We start from the raw sequence: 25,280 nt of genomic DNA on the forward strand, positions 1-25,280 counted from the left end.
GAGGATAATCAAACCTTCTTCAAATGTCATCTGTTTGACATTGTTCTTATTTTTCCATTTTTAATCCATGAAATTGTTATTATTTTCACCCAAACTTTTTCTTTTTTTTAATCTTCTTTCATGTCTCAGCAACATCAAGAACTTCTCAGTCTGACTGCAAATAAAATAACAAATCTGAAAAAAAAAGACCTGGATGACAAGTTCATTATCTGCTTGAACAAAGTGTCAAAGCACTTTCCTCCATTCATGGATCGGTGGGTTTATATTTGAACTATTTATTATATTTTGATATAAAAAATGATTGTCATGGGTGTATTTTACAAAAATGGCCTTTTACCTAACCACAGGCTTTTAAATCAACTTTATTTTTGAACCTATCTATTTGTTGTCTTGTCTAGTTGTTGAGTTAGCTACAAAGCTAACTACAGCTTTTTTTAAATTATTATTATTATAATTTTCCAGGTTTGTCAACCACGTGTTCTTCCTCCTGCCAAAGTTGCACGGCATCTTAAAGACTCTTTGCTTGGAGTGCGTGTTGAGTCGAGCTGACGTCATTCCAGACATCTTTCTGCAGCTGAAGATCACCGGCTTCATTCAGATGATGGGCCACAGGTGAGTCCGAGTCACTCTCGACCACATGATCAACGGGTTTCTTTCTGTTTTTTTGTTTTTTTTCATATCCATCTGTCATTGCAACGAACATTTTGTGACATTGATTTATAAATGAAAGCACAGAAAAGATTGATAAAAACCAGTCAGACCTAGTTTTGGAAGGAAATCTTTTACACAAACGTTGCCAAAGGTTTTTTTAAAGGTTATTTTTTGGGCATCTTATGCCTTTATTTGACAGTGACAGTGGAGATAGACAAGAAATGATGGGAAAAGATGGACGGGCCATCAAATACATGAAAAATACATGAACATCAAATACAGGAAACTGGAAGAGAATTGACATTCTTCATTTAGCTTCTGAGCCTTTAAATAACAAGTGTGAATGAATAACGTGTATTTGTGAACCATGTTGCTGCACATTTCTCTTCTCAGAGATGAAGCCAGACAGAGAGTGTGTCTGGATATCATCCACAAGATCATCGGCCGCCTGACACCCGGTGAGCTTCAGGAGCTCCTGGGAGCTGTGACCGCTTTCATCTCTCATCCTTCACCAGTTTGCAGAGAGAGGATGTACGACATCCTCATGTGGATCCAGGACAACTATGGGTCAGTCTTTTTCTGCCGCCTGTTCTCAAACAGATCTTAATTTTGTACTCTCTTTTTCCTCTTATTTAAGTCCAAAATATAGTAATGTTTCAGTATTTTTGCTTCTCTTGACTGTATTAATAATGTGATCTTGTTTTGTTTTTTACTCCAGTGATGAAGAGAGCATGAAAGACGACACCTCACAAGAGGTTTTGAATGCAGCTAAAGAAACTCTGCTTCAGGGATTGTCAGAGGAAAACCAAGGCCTTCAGTAAGCATCAACTATTTCATGCTTCCCTACTTGACCTATTGATTGAACCCAAACTAGTTTTTAACACAAGATTTCTCAGTCTAATGTATTAAAACAATTATGTACATTTTTGATTTTCTATTATTGTCATACTAATATTTTATTGTGGTCTTTGAATTTCTTCTTTATATAATTAAATTTATATTTATTTCTTACTTATTTTGTGTTTTGCCTTCTGATTTGTGCAAGATACAGAATGTTAGTTATCTAAAACAGATCCTCCCCCTCTTTATTATCTTTTCAGGCTTTACGTTCGCAACTTCTGGAGTCAGGAGAAGCGCCTCCCCACAGCGACCCTCCAGCGAATGTTGATGGTGCTTCGTTCTCTGTACTCCTGTCAAATCGAACGGTGTTTTCTAAGCTTGGCCACCAATCTGCTGCTGGAAATGACCAGCCAGAGTCCCGACTTCACACGAAACATGTTCGAGTATCCTCTGTCGGAGTGCACCTTCCAGGTCAGCATTTCATTTTAATTAGCTGAACAAAAAAAAAAAAAAAAGGAGCTAATTTAAGATTTTGATTTGCATGTTATTAAGGTGCCTGATGATTTTTCTGCTCTGCAGGACTATGTGATTGATTCCAACTGGCGCTTCAGGAGTACAGTCATGACTCCCATGTTTGTTGAAACCCAAAGCTCTCAAGGTCCAGAGAGTGCAGCAGCGTCCCAGTCTGGATCCATGAAGGGGAAGATCAGAGCCACCCAGACTTCATTACAGTTCTCCCAAACCCAAACACCAGGTACTGCTTCTAAATCACTTAACTCACGAAGATATTTATGTGAATTTTGGGTCCACAAACTCAAGAAAAGTTCCATTGTGGTCTAGTTTTCAAGGTAAAACTGGTATTTTTCTTCCCAGGTCGACGTACTGCTTATAACTGGCTGACAGGCAGCAGTGTGGACACACTAGCAGAGTACACACTGGGCTCTGAGTCACTATCATCACTGTTGGTGTTTGATAAGAAACAAGAGAGACAAACTTCGAGGAGACCGGTAGGGGAAGGCTTTGGCCTGAGGCGCCTGAATGCAGCAACAGATGAGGTGGACAGTCGCACAAAAGGTGAGTGTCCAAGAAAACAAGGAAAATCTGACCTGTTATGTGACCAGTTTGACTTGTGAAGGGATTATTCAGTTTAAGAATTTGAGCGAGAAAAGTAAAATACGAAATAACCACTGCAGCAAACACATTTTGGTTTTATATGCAGAAGTTAAACATTTCACTTTCATTCAGATGCTATAAATGGGACTTTTTTTACATTTTATGTCAACAGCAGAAGATGAGCGACGTAATAACATCCTGAGATTGAGACGCAGATTTCTGAAGGATCAGGACAAAGTCAGTTTGAGCTTTGCACAAAAAGAGATCCGACATCAAAGGCAGAAAAAGGTATCCAACAGACTGGGGCTCCACCAGGAGCCAATCAAACAACACACATTAAACATGAAATGCTGCTTTGCTTTATTTACTGTCACTGACGTTTCCAACCTGTGAGTGTCTCTAACCAGCAGTGGTTCTGTTGGACGTCCCACAGGAAGAAAAAGCTGATCAGAGGCTGAGAAAAGAGGCTCAGGTGACTCTGTATCGTAACTACAGAGTGGGAGACTTTCCAGACATCCAGATCCCGTACAGTAGTCTCATCGCCCCTCTTCAAGCACTAGCACAGGTAGGACTGACGCTGCTTTCTGGGCCAATCCCAAGTATGTATGTTGTAGAAATCCTCAGCATGAAAGTAGACAAACATTTGATCCCTTTTTGATTAATCTTATTTTGTTTCATTGTATGTCTCCTCCAGAGAGACCCAATTTTAGCCAAGCAGCTGTTCAGCTCTCTGTTTGCCAGCATCCTCCAAGAAATGGAAAAGCAACACAAGCCCGAGGAGAGCGGGAGGATTAAAGAGGAGCTGCGGTGCAACATGAACACGTTCCTGAGCAAGAGTACGCTCTGCTTCCCTCCGTTCATCACATGTGTGCAGGTGGGAAACTATTTTGGGATACTTACACATGAACCTCCAGCTTGGTGCACATTAATGTGCAGCACATTAAAGGTGTGTTTGCACCAAACAGGAACCGTCTTTGAACTTTTTGACTCACACCTCATATTTTATGTTAGACAGAGTGAAACTACTCAAAACTATAATTCCTAAGGTTGAAGGCTGACGAGTTGAGACTCTGCTGGTTCTTTTGTTAGGACATGTGCTACCAGCATAAGGACCTGCAGCAGCTCAATCCAGCAGACATCAGCTCCACTTGTCTCATGAGTCTCCAGCAGCCGTCGGGCATCCTGCTGCTGGAGGAGGGCTTGCTGCATGCCAGCGGACCCGATGAACGTCCTGCCAAACGCTCCCGAGGACGCAAAGAAATCCCTCCAGACACCAATAAATGGATCCACCTCGCACGGTATCATAATGTTTACCTCCATACTGGCTCGATCACCAATAGCTCATAGCTGAGGGCACATAATAACATACTACAGTGTTTACTCTGGCCCCAAAACATATTTTAAATGCATGAATTTTTATTGTATTAGATAACAAAATGTCAAATTGTTGCCATTTATTTTAAAGAATGACACTTTCCAAGCAAATAGTCCTCAAAAAGAAGTTTGTTTAGTTTTAAAAGGTAAGACAACAGATATGCAGTCCAAAGTGAAGGCGAAAAGTAATTGGACACCCAATGTTGACTTCACCGAAGATGTCTTAGTGTTTAGTTTGCTGCCCTTTAACCCCACAGAGCTGCTTGACACCATGTGGACAAGGAATCAAACAGTTTCTTTCATAGCTGTGGTGAAAGTTTCCTCCATGATTCAGCCAGCAAAGCTTTCACTTCATCCACAGTAGAACAAGTTGGGATCCAAATTCCTCTGTTTGCTTCAGTGTTCGTGGTTCATTGTAAGAACAGCAGCAGCTCTGAAGGACCTTCATTACACTACGTGGATGATTGAATCTGCTTTCGTTAAGCGCAGTGCTTCACGTGCAGTTTGTTTCCTCTGCTCTCCAGGCTTTACAGGTCTTTGGAGGATTATGATGTTGTCCGCGGCATCTTTGGTGGTAAAGTCGGGACCAAGTCGGTCACCTGTGCTGCGCTTCAAGCTGAAGCCAACAGCGACTTTGCGGAAGCTGTGAACCTTTACAACGAGGTGTGTAAGTCGTTGGTTTCTCCCATGACTTTTGATGGACGGGTGCAGCACCGTTTAAAATCGTGTACCGTCTTCCTGACCGACAGGCTCTCAACACCGAGGACTGGCCTGATGGCGAACCCACAGACTCCGAGAAGCACTTCTGGGAAATAGCTGCTCTGGAGGCCTACAGTCATCTGACTAAGTGGAAGTCTCTTGAGTACTGCTCCACTGTGAACATAGATGAACAGTCCCCACCCGACCTGGAGAAGATGTGGTCCGAGCCTCTCTACCAGGTAACACAAGGGACATTTAACAGCATAGGAAGTATCAGCCATCTACCAGTGACAGCTGACATCCTCCACGTTTTAATTCCAAATTATAAAAACAAGTAGTTCAGACCAAGAAACCTGTTTGGTCAACTGTACATTGTCGGTAACACGGCTATCTTAAAAATACACGAGTCCATGGATTTCTTTTTACAACAGATAGCTTAGTTACAACAAGATTGAACCAGCAAAGCAGTTTTGTGTTTCTGTGTGTGGTATTTATTCAGTTTAAGAAATCCCACGATCTCCAGAAAACATTCAAACAGACTTGAATGCTGTGCTGACATGAGTCTCTTGGCCGTGTGTTAGAAAATGTACCTGCAGCACATGATCCGCAGCATGCTGAAGCAGCTGCAGCTGGGCGAGAGGAACCAAACTCTCCTCAGCTTCATCGACAAAGCCATGAAGGTGGAGGAGCGCAAAAAGCTGCTGGAGAGTCAGTACAGCCAGGAGCTCAGCCTGCTCTACATCCTGCAGGAGGACTACGACCGGGCCAAATACTACACCAGCTACGCCATGCAGCTCTTTATGGAGGTCTGTTAGAAGCTTTCGATCAACAAAGATAGATATTAATCCGTATATATATATATATATACTGAGCGTACATGTCGTATTTACACATATCTCAGAGAAAACGCAGAAATATTTTGATATCTGGGTCTCAACGACAGCGTTTTGTGTTCGTCTCACCCAGAGTTACTCCAGTGTGGACACACTGATGACTCAAAGCCGCCTGACTATTCTGCAGTCAGTGCAGGCCTTGACCGAGATCCAGGACTTCCTGCTGTTCATCAGAGGAGAGGGTGGGTAGACACTGTCTTTAAAACTCAAACAATGAATATCCAAATAAAATGAACAGTTAAAAGTATTCTTCCCTTTTTTTAAGAGTTCAGAATAAATTTCCTGCAACCGTCTTTGTTTAATACTTTGAATAAAACAATATTTATGTTATTGATCCTTTAGTGTCTGTGAGCTCCGTCAAGCGCCTCATCAGATTGTGGACTGAGCGGTATCCTGATCCTAAAGTGGATCCAGTGATCGTTTGGGATGACATCATCACGTCTCGGTAAGAAGAACAGGATTAAAGACTTTGCTTACAAAAATATTTTAAAAGAAAAGCTGACGAAACTTTAAATTTGATCTCTATGGTTCAGGTGCTTCTTTCTGGACAAGATCATGGAGAAGCTGCGAGGCCCCGCCCCCGGTGACAGCATGGAGGTGGACGGTTCAGACGACCCGACACAAGAGATTGAGACATTAGTAAACGACTGCAAGTTCAACATGAAGCTGCAAATGGCCGACAGCGCATGGAAGCAGGTGAGGAAGGAGTGCGGGAGGTAGTTTGTCTGTGTTGTCCCATGGCGTCCTGTCAGACTCATCTTAGACTGCTAATCTTGTTTTCAGAACAACTTCCCGGTCACCAACAAACTGCTGAAGGAACTTCAAAGAGAAGCCAAAACAAACCGAGGCTGGCTGCTGCGGTGGGTCCACAGTTATAGCCGATACAGCCACAAACGGAGCCAGACTCAGGGTCCCGTGGAGCAGATCAGAACCATGCTGAAGACCATCCCACTGCTGGGTAAGAAGGGAAAAGGACCGACCAGTTTAGAGCACTCGAATATTAAAGACATGGACCCTCAGATCATCTTGTTTCCTGTTGAGTTGTCTCTTATCAGCTCTTCTCTCTGCAGAGGACCTTCAGGACGACTGTCCGAGTGCCACGGCTAAAGTTTTCAGATACCAGAAGATCCTCCAGGGGACATCTTTCCACATCTTGGCCACCGCTGTGAGCAGAAGCCCCTCAGTGCTGGAAACTATTGAAGCTGACAAAGCAGAGACCGTTGTTACTCTTTCTGGTGCTGCGTGGCCTTCTGACGATCCGAAGGTACTTTATATTCACAATATCAGTCACAAATTTACTGCAAAATAAACTGCACAGTTGGACGAGAGAAGGTGGTTTATTTACCTTCTTTTAAAGACTTGGTCGCGTACAGCTGATTGTGTCCTGCTAACTCTGTGTTGTGGTTTTATATGGAACTCTAAACATGTATTAAGACTCTCTGTAAATGAAAAAGAGATGACGTCATTAAGGATGTTGTGGTTTTTTTCCTGAAGAAAGTGGAGGAGGGTTTGCACTTACGGGCGCTGAAGTTGCTGTGTGAAGCCACCAGGAAGGCCGATGAGGAGCTTCAGTCTTACTCTCAGGACTGCGTGGAGACCGGCAGCATCACCGAGACGTACATGGCTCTGGCGAATTTCTGTGACAAGCGGCTGCGAGAGGAGGAGCAGAGTGATGCCGGTGAGAAACCACAGAGCATTCTGGGGAATTTTATTAAAGACTGTCTGCTGTTTAAACTACAGGACATGAAAACTCAAAACAATTAAAGCTGCTTACAGAAGGCACTTTTTCTTTGTAACTGCACCACAAGGATCTGACTTACAGCTGCGATGTCCTGGACTCAAGTCTGGCTGACTTTCCTGATACTTTTATCAAACGAAGAAAAATGTGCCATAAAACAGTGAATAAAAAGTTGGGAATAATTTGATCATCTAAATATTTATATACATTTTGATATAAGGTGTTTGTTTGTTTTTGGACATTTTATGTAACCAGTATAAAAGCAGGTACTGGATGAAGGTCAAAGAACTCAGAACCGTCATGAATTGATCATTTTACAGTAAACAAGACATTTTCACATTTTTATTCAAATTATGCTTACCACGAAAGCACCTGTCATATATTCTTTTATTTGTGGAAATTCAATTTACGAAGATAAAGAATTGTGAAAATGTCTAGTTTTGGATGAATGACAGATCAAAGTATAACACTTGCAGTAGGTAGAACAACTTAAAGGTCATCAGGGTCAACATGAAACACCTTCAACAAACACTTCTACCGGGTGGATTTAAAACAGATCATATACAGACACACATAACAGCGCTAGAGGTGGGTTGGGTATATGGTCATGTGGCTCCAGGTCGATTGTTATTCCACGCTAACAGAGAGGGAAGTGACGCGTCTATTAAGGGACGAGATCGAGGGGCTTCCTCAGATTGATGCAATTCATCACCCTGGTTTCTGTGTTTGGTTCCAGAGAACCAGTTTCCCGACCTGCTGGTTCTGCCTGTTCATGTCGTGGAGAGCATGTTGAAAGCACTGAAGATGAATTCGGAGGAAGCTCGCCTCAAGTTTCCCCGTCTGCTCCAGATCATTGAGATGTACCCGTCGGAGACGCTGGACCTCATGACGAAAGAGGTCAGTTTATCCTCACACGCGGTACGACTTTATACAAGTGTGGCTTTACGAGTCCAGTACAGCTGATAAATGTAGGATCTAGTGGTATTTGACACTCGAGAGGCTGCAGATAGTACTACTTATTTTTTTTTCAACATTTCAATGTAGATCGGGGAGTTAATAACACGTTTTCCTGAACACGCATGTATTTCTAGCTGACACAGACTTTTACATGATTTTCTGGCCGGTAGATAAAGTCACTCTTTTGATTTATAGCACCGGTTCTTTGTTTTTGTGTTGGTCCTTCACTATTTGTGGAGATGTAGACACGGTTTACTGACAGTATCACTGACATGCATGTTATTTCAAAAAGTAACCATAGAAAAGAAAAAGTATCGTCACATCTACAGCGGAAACCACACTGTTGTTTATTTATTAAATCTTATTAGACAACACCGTAAAATGACGATTAAACTGACACTGTGGAGTTTTGGAAGTAAAACTCTTCATCTGTGCTGTCATGAGGAGTCTTCATTTGGCTTTGACGGTGACAGACCTGTCTGTCTGTATGTAGATGATGTCAGTTCCCTGCTGGATGCTGATTGGCTGGATCAGCCAACTGGTCGCCCTGCTGGATAAGCATGAATCTGTGGCAGTGCAGCACTGCATCAGGCAGATAGCAGAGTGCTACCCTCAGGCTCTGGTTTACTCTCTCATGATCAGCGGCGAGAACTACCAGTTCGAGGACTCGGCTGCAGGACACCAGCAGCAGGAGTTCGTCAACAGGTAAACTCGTGTTTTGTCTCGAAGAAAACTGAATGAATGCTTCGTTTGATAGTAAAAGTGTGTGTGAATATTGTGTGTGTTTGTCCTCAGACTCAGGAGTCTGCTGGATATGGGAGCAGCTGTGAAGAACTTTGTGGATGCTCTGCAGCAGCTCACAAATCCTGAGATGATTTTCAAGGTAATGAGTTCAAGTTCAACCAGGAAGTAAACAAGCCGCCTCCTTTTGTTTTGTATTTTTTCAGCCTGACATTGATTATTGTCCTTTGGTCCAAACAGGATTGGTGGGAAGGCTTGAAAAATGAACTGGAAAAACCAAACTTTGACAAGAAGCGAATGAGAGACATGTACGACGAGATGCGCTCTTTGCTCGGGGATCGTAACACCGACGGTCACGGAAAGTTCCGCAAGAAATTCATACAGGTTTGTCCTTTTTATGCTTCTTTTTTTTTTCTTTTTTTATCCTCTATTCATTTTAAAATGCCAAATGCAAATATCCAAGACATCTTTTTTCTAATGTTTTCATTGAAGTTTGTGCTTTTGTATATGTACAACGTATCTAAATTCCATTTCACTTTATTCCAAACCCAACCTGCTTCACTTCCAGTCCAGAGGATTTTACCTGTAAAACACCTGCTGGAGTCTGGAGCACCAAAAACTGACAAAATGTTGTGAAAAGTTTCACAAGTCAGAAGTAAAACTGAATACATCAGTTTGCAAGCTGATGTTAAATGTTGAAGCTCTTCTTTAGAATATTTTATAGCAGCAATATTCAGTGTGGCACATGGCTGAGTAACATCACATTCATTGGCTGGTGTCGTTTTGTAATGACGGTTAGCTGCTGCTAGCTGAGAAGGCGAGTGCTCAGTGGATGTTTAGTTACTCTCAAATTCTTTCAATGGTGTTACATACGTCCACAAACTCTGGCAGAATCACTGCTTTAGATATTACACACTCATCTCATTACCATACATGTATAAATAAACTTCTTCATGTGATAGAAATAATTGTTACCAGGGAAAATAGATGAATGACTGTGTGTCAAAAATTATTAAAACAAATGGAAAACAAATTCAGTTACTGAGGAATGAATAGAATATTTTTTTTATTATTATTTGAACTAAATCATGTAATTTAACTTAATTCTATGTATTTGCAATGTTATTTATTTAGTTATAGTTTTTTTTTTTAACAAACTTAGAATCTCGTCCTACATTTGGTAGTTGTGGGACTCAGTTATGACACCAGCAATAATAACAGTAGCAGTCAGTGAGAAAAGACTCGACTTCTGAAATTACTCAACAAGCTGCAGCTCCGAAGCCACAAAGTTCAATGCCGCGCTGTTATTGTCTTGTTTAAATTGCAGAAATTTTCCAAAGACGTGGAGAAGCTGCTGGGATCTGACGGCAGCAAGCTGTTTGAGAAGAGGAAAGACAAATGTTTTGTCCAGTCGGTGAACCAGCTGGCTGCATCCATGCGTGGATTTCCGAAGGAGCCGGGGAACCTGAAGGAGTACTCGCCCTGGCTGAGTGGATTCAAAGCAGACGCTTTCAGCAACGAGCTGGAGATCCCAGGTCAGTCCGTAGAAATCCTGGTAACCAGAGCTCTTTGAATGACGAGTCTTCTGCTTGAACACTTGTGAGTTGTTTGTAGTTGCTGCCTTGAGTATTAATGACTCATCTCAGTCAACAAGAAACAACTATTATTCTGTTGCCTGATGATGCTGTTTTCTTTCCTCTTGTTGCAGGACAATACGACGGCAGATCTAAACCGTTACCAGAGTACCACGCCAAGATCACTGGCTTTGATGAAAGAGTAGGTTTTCGTCAACTTTCAGTGTAAAACAGGAGTCGGGGTTCCCGCTGGTCATGGGATTTATGAAATATCAGGGAATTATAAAAACTCTATTCCAGACATGGAAAGTCAAGCAATTTGATCATTTTTTGGGGGCCAAGTCATGGCATGTTATGAAATTATGTTCGTAGCATGTTTATATTTTAGTTGCCATTTATCAAAATGTCACAATTTTCCATGAAGTATTCTTCTACATACAGTAGAATTATTTAACTTGTTTCCTGATTGGTTTTATCTTCTTCCTGCTCATCAACAATCACGTCAGTCCAGATGTGCTTTTTCCTGTAGCTGCTAATAAAGGCAAACATGTCAGGAACGGGAAAAAAATCTACAGCTTTGGCTTACAAAACAACGACTTCAAAGATTGAGAAAAGCCAGATGTAAAGTTGTGGGAGGATTTTGTCTGATCAGCACAAAGGCGACTGTTTTTTAGTTCAATACAGGTCATGAAAATTCAACTTTTCTATCTGGCGAAGTGACTAAAAATGAAAGCGCCTGAGTGGCAACCCTGGTTGATGGTCTTTTATCGTCCTGTGTGTGAATGTAAAATCCCTTCAGGGGTTCACCAGCAAGTTAACACGTGTCTCCGCCCTGCAGGTGAAGGTGATGACTTCCATTCGTCGTCCCAAGCGTCTGATCATCCGCGGCGATGACGAGCAGGACCACCCCTTCCTGGTAAAAGGAGGCGAGGACCTCCGCCAGGACCAACGCATCGAGCAGCTGTTTGCCGTCATGAACATTCTGCTGAGTCATGACACGTCGTGCACAAACCGAGGACTGCAGCTCCGCACCTATCAAGTCATCCCTATAACCACCAGGTGAAGAGTGTCTCTGTCCTTTCAGTTAACATCACGCACGGGATCAAATTTGGTTCTATTTTCTTACACAGCGACGTCTACTTCCCTCATTTACCAACATTATCTTATCTTATTGTGTTTATTTTGACCTATTCTGCTCCACACTCATTATAGAATTTTTTTTTTTTTTTTTTTAAATGTAAGAATTTAAAAAACCAAGAAACTGACTTCACTGTGTTCACAGAATCGGTCTCATTGAATGGATGGAAAATACGAGTACTCTGAAAGAGTTTGTGTACAACACGATGACTGAGGAGGAGCAGGAGAGGGCGAAGAGGTACGTTCACTGTTCACCGTAATACCTCTGGTGTCATGCCACTGTTCAGTGATGAAGATGAATTGTCATCTTCAGCGCTACAAACACCTGGCTGTACTATTTCAATAGATTTTTTTTTTAAAAGACTTTTAAATCATATTTTTTTCCAAGATACAAACTTTGAGCTTTGAGTTCTTTCAAAGGAAAAATATCCAAATATTGCTTTGCAGTCAGCAGTCAAAACAAGCAGTCTGATTACTTAATAAGTATTGTAATAAAAAAAAAAACATTGTATCACCTCAATACAATCTCAGTAATATTTCCATTTTGGTGTTTTTCTCTTCAAGCTGTGCTCTGATCTACCAGAATTGGCTCTCAACCTTCAAACCTCCAAAATCCAGCATGGACGGTGTCCCTCTGTATGCTCAGGCTTACGAGTAAGTCTACCGAATTCTTGTCCATATAAAACTGGCTACAACCAGCCGTCATGACAACTGAGTTAAATGAACGTTATTGTGACGTGAAACCACATGTATTATGGTCTGTATTAAGATCAGGTGTTACCACAGAGGGAAAACATTTTTATCAACTCTAAAACATCAGACAATCGTGACCTCACACTTTATTCTTCGGCAGGAAAGCCAAACGTGCCGGTACGGTCAGCAGCTTCCTGAAAGTACTGCAGCATGTTCCCAGTGACCTCCTCAAGTAAGTTTAAATAACTTTACAGCACAACTTCTCCTGGAGGGCAACACTTGCTATAAAACGTGTTCTTTCCTTCTTTTTTTGTTTTTTCACTTTCCAGGAGAGCCTTTCTAAAGATGTGCAACAGCCCCGAGGCCTTCCTGTCGCTGCGCTCCCACTTCATCAGCTCTCACGCTCTGCTGTGTGTCAGCCACTGGATTCTGGGTATCGGAGACCGCCACCTCTCCAACTTCATGATCAACATGGAGACAGGAGGCATGATCGGCATTGACTTTGGTCATGCATTTGGTTCCGCCACACAGGTAAAATAATAAGGGATCACATTTATGTGGGTCACAAAGTAACTGTAAAACTATTATTATATGAAGGGGGAGATGATATATTCACAGAAACTATACAACAAATATCCTAAAAAAAATCTGTTGACACGATGATTGCCATTGTATAAATGTAATATAAATCCTAACCGTAGATAATTAGATCGTTGATAGATGATTCTGTCCCGTTGTATCAGTGTGAAGCAGGTTGTCCATCTCGTCTTTGTCTCCCAGTTCCTCCCCGTGCCCGAGCTCATGCCTTTCCGGCTGACTCCGCAGTTTGTGAATCTAATGCAACCTCTGAAGGAGTCCGGTTTGATCCAGGGCATCATGGTGCACTCGCTGCGAGCTTACAGGGCCGAGCCCGACCTCCTGCTCAACACCATGGACGTGTTCGTCAAGGAACCGTCGCTGGACTGGAAGGTAACCGTCGCTGCTGCTCGGGCTTCTCCTGACCAGAGAGACTCTGGACACTATTTTAAATGTCAGATGTAGACAGAGAAAGAAGCGCAGATCATCTGATCAGTATGTTCACACGTGAACTCGTTGCCCTCTTTGCAGCCTGTTCCTGATCTGATGAGGATCGGACATTTACACGGAGCATGAGATCAAATAGATTCCATCTGCACTGTTACTGGAAGGAATGTAAATCAGATTTTGTGCAGTTTCAAGTTTTATAGGATGTTTATATTTATAGGATATATTTTCCAATGCAGACAGAACGTGCTGAGTTATTCATCATACTGTAAATCAAGATAGTATTGTTATATATATATATATATATATGTGTGCTTGTGGTTAGTTTGTGGACTTGGTCACAGTATTGTATATTTTATTGTGTACATTTTTTAATCCTTTAATCATATTTTGCTAATCTAATTTCTTTTCTTTTCTTTATGTAGTAAATAACTTGAGCCTGTTTTCAAACTTCACTACTAATGAATAAAAAAAAATTCTGTCACACAGAACTTTGAGGTGAAACAGCTGAAGAAAGGAGGCACGTGGACCGAGAGCGTCAACACCAAAGAAATCAACTGGTATCCTTTACAGAAGGTCAACTTTGCCAGAAGGAAACTAGAGGGAGCAAATCCAGCTGTTATAACCTGGTATGTAAACCGGTCCTACTGCGACAGGCCAGTCTGCTGTGGAGCATTTCTGTACTTTATACAGTAATTGTGTTTGACTGACATCAATATGGTGGAAAGTAATGTGAGAAAAGGCTTCAAAAAACGACCTTTGTGACACAATGATCACTTTTTATTGCAGAGATCTGTTATAGTTACTAATCTCCTGCTCATAATCTAAACTCTGCTTCACAAGCTTTTTTTTTTTTTTTTTTTTATAAACCTTCTTGATACAATTAATTATCGGTTTAAAATAAAAAAAAATGGTATTTGTTAAGTGTATTCAACTTGTGTGTGATCAGATGTTGTTTGTGTTGTCAGTGAGGAGCTGAAACTGGGCTTTGAGAAGGACAGAGCCTTCCCTGGGATGCAGTCCGTCGCCTGGGGAACCGAGGAGCACAACATCCGTGCGAAGCTTCCAGCCGCAGGCTTGTCAGTGGAGAAGCAGGTGGAGTGTCTGCTTGACCAGGCCACGGACCCCAACGTGCTGGGCCGAGTGTGGGGGGGCTGGGAGCCGTGGATCTGATGCTGCCGTGTTTCCGTGTTGTCATTCCCAATAATTCCAAAACAAATGTTTTTGTAGGCGCACAGATGTTTACTTGTTGGGGGGAAAGGTGGGTAAGGAAATTTGATGGCATGTTATTGTTGTTTTGACCCCTGTAATCTAAAATATCTTTTGTACTGGTTCAAAATAAACCGTGTCAAAACAAAGAGTTTGTACGACATCATTATCTATTCAAAAAGAAGAAATCAAAGTTAGACGTAACTGCATAAAAATGTACCGAAGTGTTTAGAAAGCAATACGGTCAATCTCCATTCATTCATTTCTGATCAGTGTAAAGTCAGAGGAACTTAAATTAATGGGATTTTTATAGATATGACTGAGGCACCATGTTTTTTTGGTTGTTTTTTTTCCAGATGCAAATGTAATCAAAACCGTGACTTGCAGAAGTCTTCGAGCGTATAAAAGTTCTGCAGATAAAAGCAGAACTTGTTTTTACCTTTTGAACAGCGAGACCTGCTTGACGTGAGGCAGGAAACAGCTGCTGCGGTCTCACAAAAGCAGAACGGATGAAGCATGTCGTCACTCCTGAAACGCTTCAGATCTGATCTGTAATCTGCTGCTAAAACCCAACAAAGCTCCACCTGCTCATTGGTCACTTTCATCATCCCAGTTTTGTGTGACACTTGTGCAACCAATCTGGGGAAATGTTGGAACTAACTGCTCATCTGAAATGTGAAAGGTCGTGAAGAACAAACACACAAACGCCAGTTAATCCATTTTTAATAGATTATACAATCAAAAATAGGGAAACGAGTTAAATCGAAAGGTAACTTCAGAAGTCAAGATTTCAGTGATGCCGTCAAACTCGGTGTCACAGTCAGTTTATTTGCTGCCTTTTTGCATCGAAATGGCCACGACAGAAAATGTTCAGACCGCCTGACGGTGGTGGATTAGTGGGAGTGGGCCGTTCCTCGTCTAGTGTTCACAGTTCATATCTCAGAATTATTCAAGTAAATGATGGAAGAAGTCCTTTGGCATGCACAGTTCTCAGAAATGAACACTGCGGCAATTTCAATACACGTAATACTCTCGTTGCCTTTTACTGCTTCGTCGTTCCTTCCCACGGTCTCTTCGGACATCAACTGCCACATAATGATCGTTTCCAGAGACACGGGCCATTCCTCATTTAAAAACTATTGATTTTGCGACAGAGTTGTGAGGAAATCTGGAAAATTACCTCAATGTTAATATAATTTTTTTTTTTGGTCAATGTCGATGTAGTGTGTAAATGCCCCAAAAAGAACCCACATTTTACAGAATAAAAATATTTGAACATAAGCTTCTTTTTTTTTTCTCAATAAAAAATAACCTCAACATTAGTAATCATTTTTCTTTTAAAAAAAAAAAATAAAAAAAAAAAAACGCATTTCCATACAAAATAAAAAATATCAAGTAAAATATGTAACACCCCCTCAGCACAAAGTATCAGGAGGGAAAACATCTGTTGGAGGAGAGACCAGAGCCGCTGGATAATCTGCACATAAATACATCGATCCAGAACGAAGGGGACAGAAAAACACGTTTGTTACCGACACAAACACGTTTCTTTATAGCACAACGCGGTCTGTGGGGGGGGGGGGGGGGACGCAGACCGGAGAGGACGTACTTAGTCTGAGCTGTTCGACTGAATAGCTTTTCACGGCGACAGACAAAATAAAAAAAAAAGAGTGAAATCGTATTAAATATTTTAAGGTCTGTGGGTTAAGGCGCGTTAGAGGACACGTACGATACAAACGATGAGAACTAAGAACAAGTAGTACCATTGCATTATGGGTGAGGGGAGGGAGGGGGGGAGACGTAGTGCATTCACTCTCTAAATAGACACTCTTTTATAGGTTTGTATTTAACGACCTTAACTGTAATTACTTCAATTGAAATCTACCAAAGTGCATGATGCGTGAGGAGCGGGTCCGTTACCACCGTGGTAGTTTTTCCGTTAGACGTCGAGAGGAGAGTCGCCCACTCTGAATAAAACCTCCGGTTCTGTTGAACTTTTTTTTAGATTTTAGGTTGAAGAATCAAAAAAAAAAAAAAAAAAGGCATCAAATAGAAATTAGAAGTTGCGTGAGAAGTGTTCTCGTCACATCTGGCTGCTCTTTAGAGATGATAATCATCCGATTTGGCTTCTTGTTATCGGCATGGTTCCTTTAAGTCAAGTATAATACAGATGCGATTTCTGACGGCCGTCAAAGTCCAGTTGGTTTAAGTTCGTGCAACAACTGGTGTTGAGGCGTCACTCTCACCTGGTATCAGACCGATGTGCAGACGACCCCTGGTCCTGAAGCTGCTCTTCTCGTTTGTTTGTCCCTTGTTGTTTGTCCCAGTAATGCCACAGCTCACCTCGTCTTTCTCTGCATGTCGTTCTGTAAGGAGCTGGACATCAGTCTGACACCACGCGCTCAGGGACCGGGTTCGTGGCATTTACCAATTCTTGCCGTTTCAAAATGTAAAGAGTGTTTAAGCTTACGGCTGACGGCGAGTTAAAGCGGGAGATTTTTAAAAGGACGCGGGAAAGAGGTGCGATCGAATCCGCTGGGAATCTTGAAGCGCGTCGAGCACCGTCGACTGTGGGTAGTAAGCTTATGTGGGAATTGTTGAATTGTTGAATTGTTGAATTGTTGAATTGTTGAATTGTTGAATTGTTGGGTTTCTCTGTATAATGTTGTAAAGGACCTTAATGTGTTAAGTGCCGTGAAATAACCTCTGTTGTGATTTGGCGCTATAGAAATCAAATTGAATTGAATTGAATTGAATTAATTTGACCCCGGGGAACAAATTCCAGTGCACAACACGGCAAATGTCCAAAAGCGTCGTGGTTGAGCTCTTTGACCTGACGCTCCTTCTTCGGTCTCAGAGAGACTTTCTGTCATCGAAGGCACCGAAGGCCAGCGGTCACAACAACGCATGAAACCTGCCGTGCTTTTGGATCGCACCTTGTCGTATCTTAGTAGGTGTCGGCGGGAGCTCGGTTTGGACTTCATTCATTCCAGTAGTGAGTTTAAACTGTCTGGATTCATGTTTAGAAAGGCCTTGAAGCATTTTATGTTGCTTCCCTGACTTCAAGAAAAACCCTGAATGCATCCCATAATGATCTAAAAACAGAGTCCCTCATAGGACACATTTAAACAGCATGTTTTGGATGTAAGCTTGTCGTTCAAATTACTTTACAAATTAAAAAAGCACTTCTTTTTTTTTTTTTATCTCATGAAGAACAGACAAAGTTCTGTTCAAGCCGACCTCTAAATTATGTTTTTGTGTCTTCGTGTTCTCAACGTCACCGCTGATTTCCTTTAAATTTGTTGACTTCAGCCAGGATGTGTGTGATGACATGAACACCGGGAGGATGTGGACGAAAAGTAGTTGACATGGAAATGTCTTCGTCAAAGTGCCAAATGGTTCCATTCAGTGAGCGAGTAGCCGTCACAGACTTTAAGCGTGCTGGGAAATGTTCCCCAGCTTTCACCCCCTCAATGTAGTAACAAGGAAACGAGTTCATATAATACAAAAAGAAACTCTTTGTGGCTGGATGTGCATAGCATATATACTGAAGGCATGTCTTCCTCTGCTTTACAGCAGGATGTAGTGTCGTGTACTGTTTATAACTTGGGTCTCCAGCCGTTTATGAACTGCACGAGTTTCTTTACCTGCAGTTTGCTCAGCTGGAAGTCCTCCGACAAGATCTCCTCGGTGAGCTGCAGCAGCAGATTCCCGTCGATCTTCTCCGACACGAAAAGAGAAACGACGTCGTCGGGCAGGCCGATAAACTTCAGAGACTTGGACACCTCTTCGATGGAAATGCCGGCCAGGCTGGACGGCGGCTGCCACGCCGCCGCGGGACAAGAAGACGGACAGTCGAGAGGTAATGAGTTCGAGACGGAGTAGATCTCCTTTGCGTCCTGCTCGTGGGGACTCGGTGAGGACGTTTCCTGCGTGCCGTCGCAGACCGACAGGAAATCGGCGCACTTCTTAATGGCGCCGGATTTGGGTGTCCTCGGTGGCAGGATGGGGCACGAGAGGCTCTGCTTGGTGTTCGACTCTTCTATCGGTTTGTCTCTGTACATTTCGGAGTTGTAACTTGCAGATTTGGTGGCGAAGTGGTTCAGAGAAGCTTTCTGCAGGCTGAAGTCGTCGCCGCGGCGCTCTCGGCCGTCGAAGTCGACGAGGCTGGACGTGCAGGTTTTGGCGGCGCTCAAGGATCTCTTCCTCGGGTAACTGTAGTAACTCCGACAGCCGGATGGGAGGAACTCGTCGGCGCAGCGCGACTCTCCTCCGCTGAAGTTATTGGGCCAAGACAGCCGGGAGGACACGACGTCCGACAGCAGGCTGGCGGTGGGCGAAGAGGCGGTCGGCTCGGTGCTGTTGGATTTACCCCAGTTACAAAGGTAGCACGCGTGGCTTTGCTCTTGTGGGTCGGCTCCTTCTTGCTCACACGCTCCGCTACTGACGGAGAGAGGGGGAAAAAAAAACCACAGGAGTTTAATTTGTAGTTTAAGAGGCAACCTCATACAGATCACGTGATGTTAGGATGTGGGGAAAGAAACCCATCTGGGTTAAGGAGTCCCAGTGCGCTCCAACTCTTACATGTTATGGAGCCCGGAGGAATAGTACGAGAGGGTCGGACTCGGAGACCGAGTGTCCTGCTGCCGCGGCTTCGACGGGACGGGCAGCGACGGCATCTGTTTCAGACTTCGAGGAGGGATTGGAGGTGCGTTCAAAAGACGACATTCTTCCTTCACCTGGGATGAAAACGACACGACTTTGAAACAGACAGCAAACTCTGTAAGTCTGGACGTGTTCGAGGCTGCTTCGAGGTTCTCGTGAAATCAGAGCTCACTTTTGATGCATTACTCATTCAAAGTCTTTACAACGACCTCTCGATAGAGGAGTTTTATTGGTGGTGACGAAGTTTACATGGATTCAGAGATGAACAACGGATGCACGCCATCTCGTTTCATTGATAACAGCCTCACTGTCTTCACACCGTGTTGAAGTTACAAATGAAACGCTCCACTGCCGCTTCAAAAAAACACAGAAAAAAAAAGAAAAAAAAACCTAAATGTGGTTGTTGCCATGCTTATGTGACCATTTATTAAGAACTCTAAATAAGTCGATGGTCATCTGTGGTATTGTTTTGGTCAGCCTATTTGTCAGTTTTACAAGGGAGAGTTGAGATGAGAGCAGCAGGTCAAACCATTTTACTGTGTCCGGCTGGCGTGTGGAGAATTAACTGTACTGTGTGCTGCAGGAAATCTGATCTTCAGCCAAAATTAATTACTGAGCGCTTTATTAAAATTGTGATTTTTGTTGTTGTTGTTTGTTTGTTTGTTTGCACTGTAAACAGTTTTCAACGTTGTACTTTGGACAAAGCTGTCACGAGGGCTCGCTATTGTCCAAAATTATTGGATACTGATACCGATACCTTGACTTTAATACCAGTTCCTGAACCATATTTCTTTTAACGATCCACTTTAACAAAAAGAAAATTATAAGAAGCATTACAGTACAAATGTTCCATTTTCAGGCAGTTTTGAGACGCAAAGTGTAACATGGGTTGTTTTCTGTAACTCCACTGAACAGATGTCCCCTAAACGCCTCGCATGCAAACTATTAAAAGATGCTACAATTTACATATTTCCCATAAAACCCTTATTTATAGACTATGGATAGAAGCTACAGTTTACAGATGGGCCCAATACACCTAATATGCAGGCTGATGGTAGACGCCAGCAAGCTGCTTGTAGTTACCGATGTACGCAACTTAGACAGATGTGTTGCAAATCATTTTGAAAAGACTGAAATAGGGTGTTGTAATGTAAGACTGACGTCAGTCGAAACCACACTAGTGAAGTCTGTATGAGAAATGATGTAGAGGCTCACAGACACTGATGACATTCACTCCTGCGGAAATGCAGCAAAAGTTATGGCTTTTAAAACCGGAACATGTTCATGTGGACGAAGGCCAGGAATCCAAATTTGGTAAACGACTGACAAGTTATTTTTCAACACTTCACAATATTGAACCGGGCCTGAAAACGTAACTATTAAAAGTTGAAATGTGACAGGTTGGACTCACAGCTTCAGACTTGGGTGGGACTGGTGGCGGAGTAAGAGGCGCCTCTGAACCGGGTATGGCACCGAGAGGACACGTGACCGGGTGGGACGGGGCAGCTGTTGTAGCGCAGCCGTTGTTGACGCCGCGGATTCCTTCGTTGGAAGAGGATTTTGGGATGTGACCTCTCAAGTGGTCCAACCACAGCTCCTCATAGGGGACGTCCAGCTTGTTGAGGGCCGGCGGCTGGTTCGTGGTCTCCGACAGCTCGGGGAAAAAGTGCTCGCTCTCTCCGGATTCTGAAGGGTTGCTGTCAGACGGCAGAAGAGCCCAATCTCCACAGAGGGTCATGCAGCCCTGCAGGTTGACTTCACTGTTGCCGTGCAGGTTGCTGCCGTACACGCACACGGACAGCCGGTGGAACGACTGGGTGAGTTCGTCTCGGGCGTAAGTTAAAGAGCTGGGAATCTGCATGTGGCTGGGACACCCGTTGGAGCTGCCGCTGCCTCCGCTGCTCCCGCTGCAGCTGCCGTTGCCACAGCTTTTCTTGGGACTCTTGCCGTCGTCGCTCCAGTCCGTCCGCACGTCCCGGACGGCGCGAGAATAGTCGTCTATGTCAAACTGCTCCTGGCAGAAGGAGAACCAGCGGTGTACCATGGTGTCGAGCCACAACTCCCCCAGCAGCATCTCCTCCGGAACGATAAACCTCGGCATGGCCATGTGGAAAGGGAAGTGGACGGGGATAATTTTGTTGCTTCGCAAGATGCAGCACACGACCACCGTCTTCGTCTGAATGTTCACTAGTTTGTAGCGGTGTCCCTCCCGGATGAGGTGGAGGTCGTGCTGGTTGCGGGGCGGGCTGCTGGGTACCGTGACGTTGACGGGCAGGCGGGTTTTCTCCACGATGTTCCGGATGGTGTGCTCGCCGTCCTGCATCTGAAGCTCCAGCGGACTGCAGGTGCTGAACCTGCCTTTGCACTGGAACGGCAGGCTGATGCTCTCGTTGGTGCGGTGGTTCATGCAAATCAAACAGGGCATCTTGCCCCGGCCGATCTTGCTGATGGAGTTCAGCTTCCCGATCTTCTTAAAGATGGTGTTGAATCTTGACTTTTCTTTGGAGCTCTTGGCGTAGAGGATCTCAGCCTGGCCCATTAATGTCAGCTCATCGCCGGTGCTCAGTGTGATGTTGTAAACTTCTGTGTCTTCGTTGCTTTCCCCTGAAGCCATCTGCCAAAAGACGACATTAGTAAAAACCCTGGTAGTCCACAAACAAACAGATAGGAGTTAGTATATTATAGGAATGGACATTTCAAACAAAAATATTATTTAATATTCACTGGGAACTACTTGACAAGTATTTCGAACACCCTCCCAACAACGCATTGTAAAAACCAGGGAGACTATTTTTAAGACGAGACGAAAGTCAAATAAACTATTAGATTTAATTTTTTTTTTATTAATAACCAATTACAAATTCCAAAATCATGACCCATCCCTTGCACATTACTATTTGCTGAAATTAACACATACATCATGTAAATAATAAAGTAAGTGAACACATAAGAATACGAGTCAAAGCAACAGGTATTTAATAACATGAGGACACCCAGTTTACGCTGTCTGAAGAGCCTTAACTCAGCTTTAACTGGGAATGTGAATATATTCTTTGTGATGTCAGAGCTGGGAGTCAATAGTTTTACAGGGTTTAATAACATGGTATCATTTAGAATAATCTTTTTTTTTTTTTTAATGTACCTTAACATTGAACGTGATTTCTTCCATGACGTACACCCTCTCAGGGAAAGCTTTGGCCACCTCTTCCACACTGTTGAAGTACTGCACCGGCTCCTTGACATCTCTGTCCTGCTCCAGCAGCTTGAACTGACCTGAAGTAGGAAAAAGACACACCGAGCCGGCAATGAGTGACCAATATCGGCAACACATCCTCCACTGCATTGTGACACTTCCAGGGTTTGCCACATATCAACCTGGAGAAATCATTGTTGATTCTGACAGGAAATCATTTGTTTTATAGAGCTGCGTGCTCCGTGTCAAAATGAATTTTTAACAACAATAAAAACTTGCACATCACGTTATGCTCTCGTGAATAATGATTAAATACAGACAAAGATCCGTCATCAAAAGACAGTAACAATATCAGTGTCTGTGTCTCACCTTCATAGTGAACTGGGATCTCTATTTTGGGCCCTATGACATAGTGTCCCTCCTCCAGACTGTGAGCAGTGATGGTCGTCCACTGACGGCAGGAATGAATCAAGAGGTAGTCATTGTCTCTGAGCCCTTCAACCAGCTGACCTGCAGGGACGACGATAACAACACCGTTGGCAAAGCAGAACATCGTAGCTTTTGTACTTTTGACTTAACTGTCGAGTAACAGATAAAACCTCCTGTGACACAACTTGCAAAAAGTAAGATGCCTTTTATTAAGTTTAGAGAGGGGGACAAATCTGGAGTTTACATTTTTTGCATTTAATGTGGTTACTTAGCCTGATTAGACATATAAATATGACTGTCTTAAATGTGGGTCATGAAATCCCTTTAATGAACCACAACCACCTCGTATAATAGGCCAAATCATTAAATGACATTATGAGGAATACTACGAAGACTGTTTCCTTTTTTTTATACTACTGTATTTGTGCGCTTTACAGGCCTCCCCACTTAATTGAAGGTATTGGATTACTGAGCACACTCAAGCCACTGTCCTCCATGGACAGTGGCTAATGCCCTAATCCATACCACTAGGAAAAAAAAAAAAAAGCATGCACTTATCATTGAAAACACAGGACACCACTATAATCCTGAACAGCACTTAGCACAACGTGACCAGTGATGGGAACAAATCGAGAAAAAATATATATATATCGTTGCCATCATAAAGACTTTATCTGAAAGCACATGCTGCAATCAACACGCTTAAAGTCAGGACACACCTGAGAGGTAAAACTGCAGAACAGATAAGTTTCCTCAGACAATAATACAGGAACGATGTTTCAATTAAACAATTAAGTTCACTATTGAGTGATGTGATTGAGGTTCAAACTTATCCTGCAGCTCTGCCTTTGTTCGCTTTTTTTTTTTTAAGTTATTATAATCTTAAGACATATGAAAACTGACTGTTGACTTTTTAAAGATCTCACAGAAAGTGATGCATTACTGCAGATTAAACTAACTGATCATATTAAATTATTAACTGTGGTAATAAAACACACATTAACGAGGCAGTCACAGAAACAGTCAAACTGCATCGGATGAAGTTTCACTTCCAACACTTTAAGTACATTTTACAGATAACATTTACATACTTTTACCAACTCCAAGTTTTGAATGCAGTACTTTGACTTCTCGTGCAGTATTTTCAGAGTAAATTATTTGTACTTTTACTTCAGTGAAGGATCTAAATACTTTGTTGTTGTGTTGTTGTTGTTGTTGTTGTTGTTTTTTCCACCACTGCAGTTTCACTTCGTGTTTATTTGGTTCAACCTGCACGAAGCAGCAGCAGGTGCAAACCTCGTGTCGTAAACAACAACTTTAGTTGAGAGAAGTCAACAAAAACACTTTCAAACATCTGTTTACTTTGCTGCTGACGAGCAGCTTAGCTGGTCGATAGCTTTACAAAACAATGGCGGGGGAGAGGGAGGGAGGGGGGTGGTAAAAGTGACTAACCGTTATCCAGCTTGACAATTTGAGGCAACTTGTAAGCGCTGACGAGTTGATCTAACAGCAACGACGTCGTGCTCCACGTAACATCTTTTAAATTGTTGTACAACATTGTTCCGAGGTCCATTTTTGCTAGCTCGCATTAGCCCCGCTGGAGAGCTAGCTGTGTGTCAACGCGGTCACAAAAGGCGACAAGTGAGCAAAACCGACTAAAATGACGCAGCGACTCTCCGTCGACCACTTCATGTCACCCGGCACATATTTGTTCCCTTTTCATGAAGCCTCCGTATCGTGCAGGTCCGTCGTCGTCCGGTAACGCTGCAGAGACATGTTTGTTTAGCTCGCGACGGACTGCATCAAATACCGGAAATACGTAACTTTCTCTTTCAAAATAAGAGCATTTGTTTTGGTTAAAGAAAGAATTTTGGATGAACGATACGCCAACAAAAAAACAAAAAAAAAAACTGTTATTGTTGCTGTGTGATGTTGTTTGCTTCTTTTTGGAATACAGAGTAAGATATTTTGTGCAAGCGTGGATGTAATTAGCTATTTAGAGATCAATGGCTGGTCACGAGAGGTGTATTTTTAAAAGTACGTACCGGAAGTTGTAGTTTTGTGTAAAGTCGGGCACTGTTGCTTCTGACAACTTAAAGACAAGACAGAATAAAGAGTTATTCCAAAGTAAAAAATTGTACCTGGTGCTGCAGTTATTGGACTATAAATCGTAATTAAAAAAATAAATAAATAAAAAACACTAATTTCAACTGTTTACATCTAATAACGTGCATTTTCTTACATTCTAGCTCTCCGTCACCCCTCTTCATCCTATGATGTTTGGAGAACCACATGTATGACATTATCTTTTATGCTTTTATGTTAAAAGGTAAACCATGATGAGAAAGTAT

The 25,280-nt window shown here is 42.7% G+C and overlaps 2 protein-coding genes across 4 annotated transcripts in view; one reads left to right on the forward strand and one right to left on the reverse strand.

Annotated features, from left to right (window-relative positions):
* prkdc (protein kinase, DNA-activated, catalytic subunit) overlaps positions 1-14,781 on the forward strand; it is a 33,640-nt gene extending 18,859 nt beyond the window's left edge. The window contains exons 53-86 of the mRNA XM_069697976.1: positions 130-254; positions 463-612; positions 1,045-1,218; positions 1,370-1,468; positions 1,752-1,962; positions 2,071-2,245; positions 2,365-2,565; positions 2,777-2,892; positions 3,038-3,169; positions 3,299-3,478; positions 3,694-3,902; positions 4,503-4,641; positions 4,728-4,916; positions 5,259-5,483; positions 5,644-5,752; positions 5,913-6,015; positions 6,104-6,266; positions 6,354-6,528; positions 6,641-6,834; positions 7,065-7,248; positions 8,045-8,205; positions 8,759-8,970; positions 9,061-9,148; positions 9,247-9,390; positions 10,334-10,541; positions 10,715-10,782; positions 11,419-11,639; positions 11,863-11,955; positions 12,282-12,371; positions 12,571-12,642; positions 12,740-12,941; positions 13,191-13,379; positions 13,923-14,062; positions 14,402-14,781. Of these exons, the coding sequence (XP_069554077.1) occupies positions 130-254; positions 463-612; positions 1,045-1,218; positions 1,370-1,468; positions 1,752-1,962; positions 2,071-2,245; positions 2,365-2,565; positions 2,777-2,892; positions 3,038-3,169; positions 3,299-3,478; positions 3,694-3,902; positions 4,503-4,641; positions 4,728-4,916; positions 5,259-5,483; positions 5,644-5,752; positions 5,913-6,015; positions 6,104-6,266; positions 6,354-6,528; positions 6,641-6,834; positions 7,065-7,248; positions 8,045-8,205; positions 8,759-8,970; positions 9,061-9,148; positions 9,247-9,390; positions 10,334-10,541; positions 10,715-10,782; positions 11,419-11,639; positions 11,863-11,955; positions 12,282-12,371; positions 12,571-12,642; positions 12,740-12,941; positions 13,191-13,379; positions 13,923-14,062; positions 14,402-14,606 (5,346 nt within the window). The 3' untranslated portion in view covers positions 14,607-14,781. The remainder of the gene's footprint in view (positions 1-129; positions 255-462; positions 613-1,044; positions 1,219-1,369; positions 1,469-1,751; positions 1,963-2,070; positions 2,246-2,364; positions 2,566-2,776; positions 2,893-3,037; positions 3,170-3,298; positions 3,479-3,693; positions 3,903-4,502; positions 4,642-4,727; positions 4,917-5,258; positions 5,484-5,643; positions 5,753-5,912; positions 6,016-6,103; positions 6,267-6,353; positions 6,529-6,640; positions 6,835-7,064; positions 7,249-8,044; positions 8,206-8,758; positions 8,971-9,060; positions 9,149-9,246; positions 9,391-10,333; positions 10,542-10,714; positions 10,783-11,418; positions 11,640-11,862; positions 11,956-12,281; positions 12,372-12,570; positions 12,643-12,739; positions 12,942-13,190; positions 13,380-13,922; positions 14,063-14,401) is intronic.
* The window catches only part of garem (GRB2 associated, regulator of MAPK1), an 87,228-nt gene extending 62,506 nt beyond the window's left edge, over positions 1-24,722 (reverse strand). The window contains exons 1-6 of one of the 3 annotated variants that reach the window (XR_011310882.1): positions 24,382-24,722; positions 22,870-23,010; positions 22,450-22,580; positions 20,719-21,921; positions 19,227-19,381; positions 17,347-19,085 (exon numbers count right to left, since the gene is read on the reverse strand). Coding sequence is in view for 2 of the 3 variants with exons in the window: in XM_069697979.1 (XP_069554080.1) it covers positions 18,242-19,085; positions 19,227-19,381; positions 20,719-21,921; positions 22,450-22,580; positions 22,870-23,010; positions 24,382-24,502 (2,595 nt within the window). In the remaining variant the exon portion in view is untranslated. Of the gene's footprint in view, positions 1-17,321; positions 19,086-19,226; positions 19,382-20,718; positions 21,922-22,449; positions 22,581-22,869; positions 23,011-24,381 lie in introns of those variants that run through there. The other 2 variants (XM_069697980.1, XM_069697979.1) reach the window with 2 other exon arrangements.
* Between the last annotated feature and the right edge of the window lie 558 nt (positions 24,723-25,280).

Source organism: Brachyistius frenatus, unplaced genomic scaffold (genome assembly GCF_029030835.1).
Source record: "Brachyistius frenatus isolate BFR_SWC_R1_liver_20210118 unplaced genomic scaffold, ASM2903083v1 Contig_25, whole genome shotgun sequence".
Classification (NCBI taxonomy): domain Eukaryota; kingdom Metazoa; phylum Chordata; class Actinopteri; family Embiotocidae; genus Brachyistius; species Brachyistius frenatus.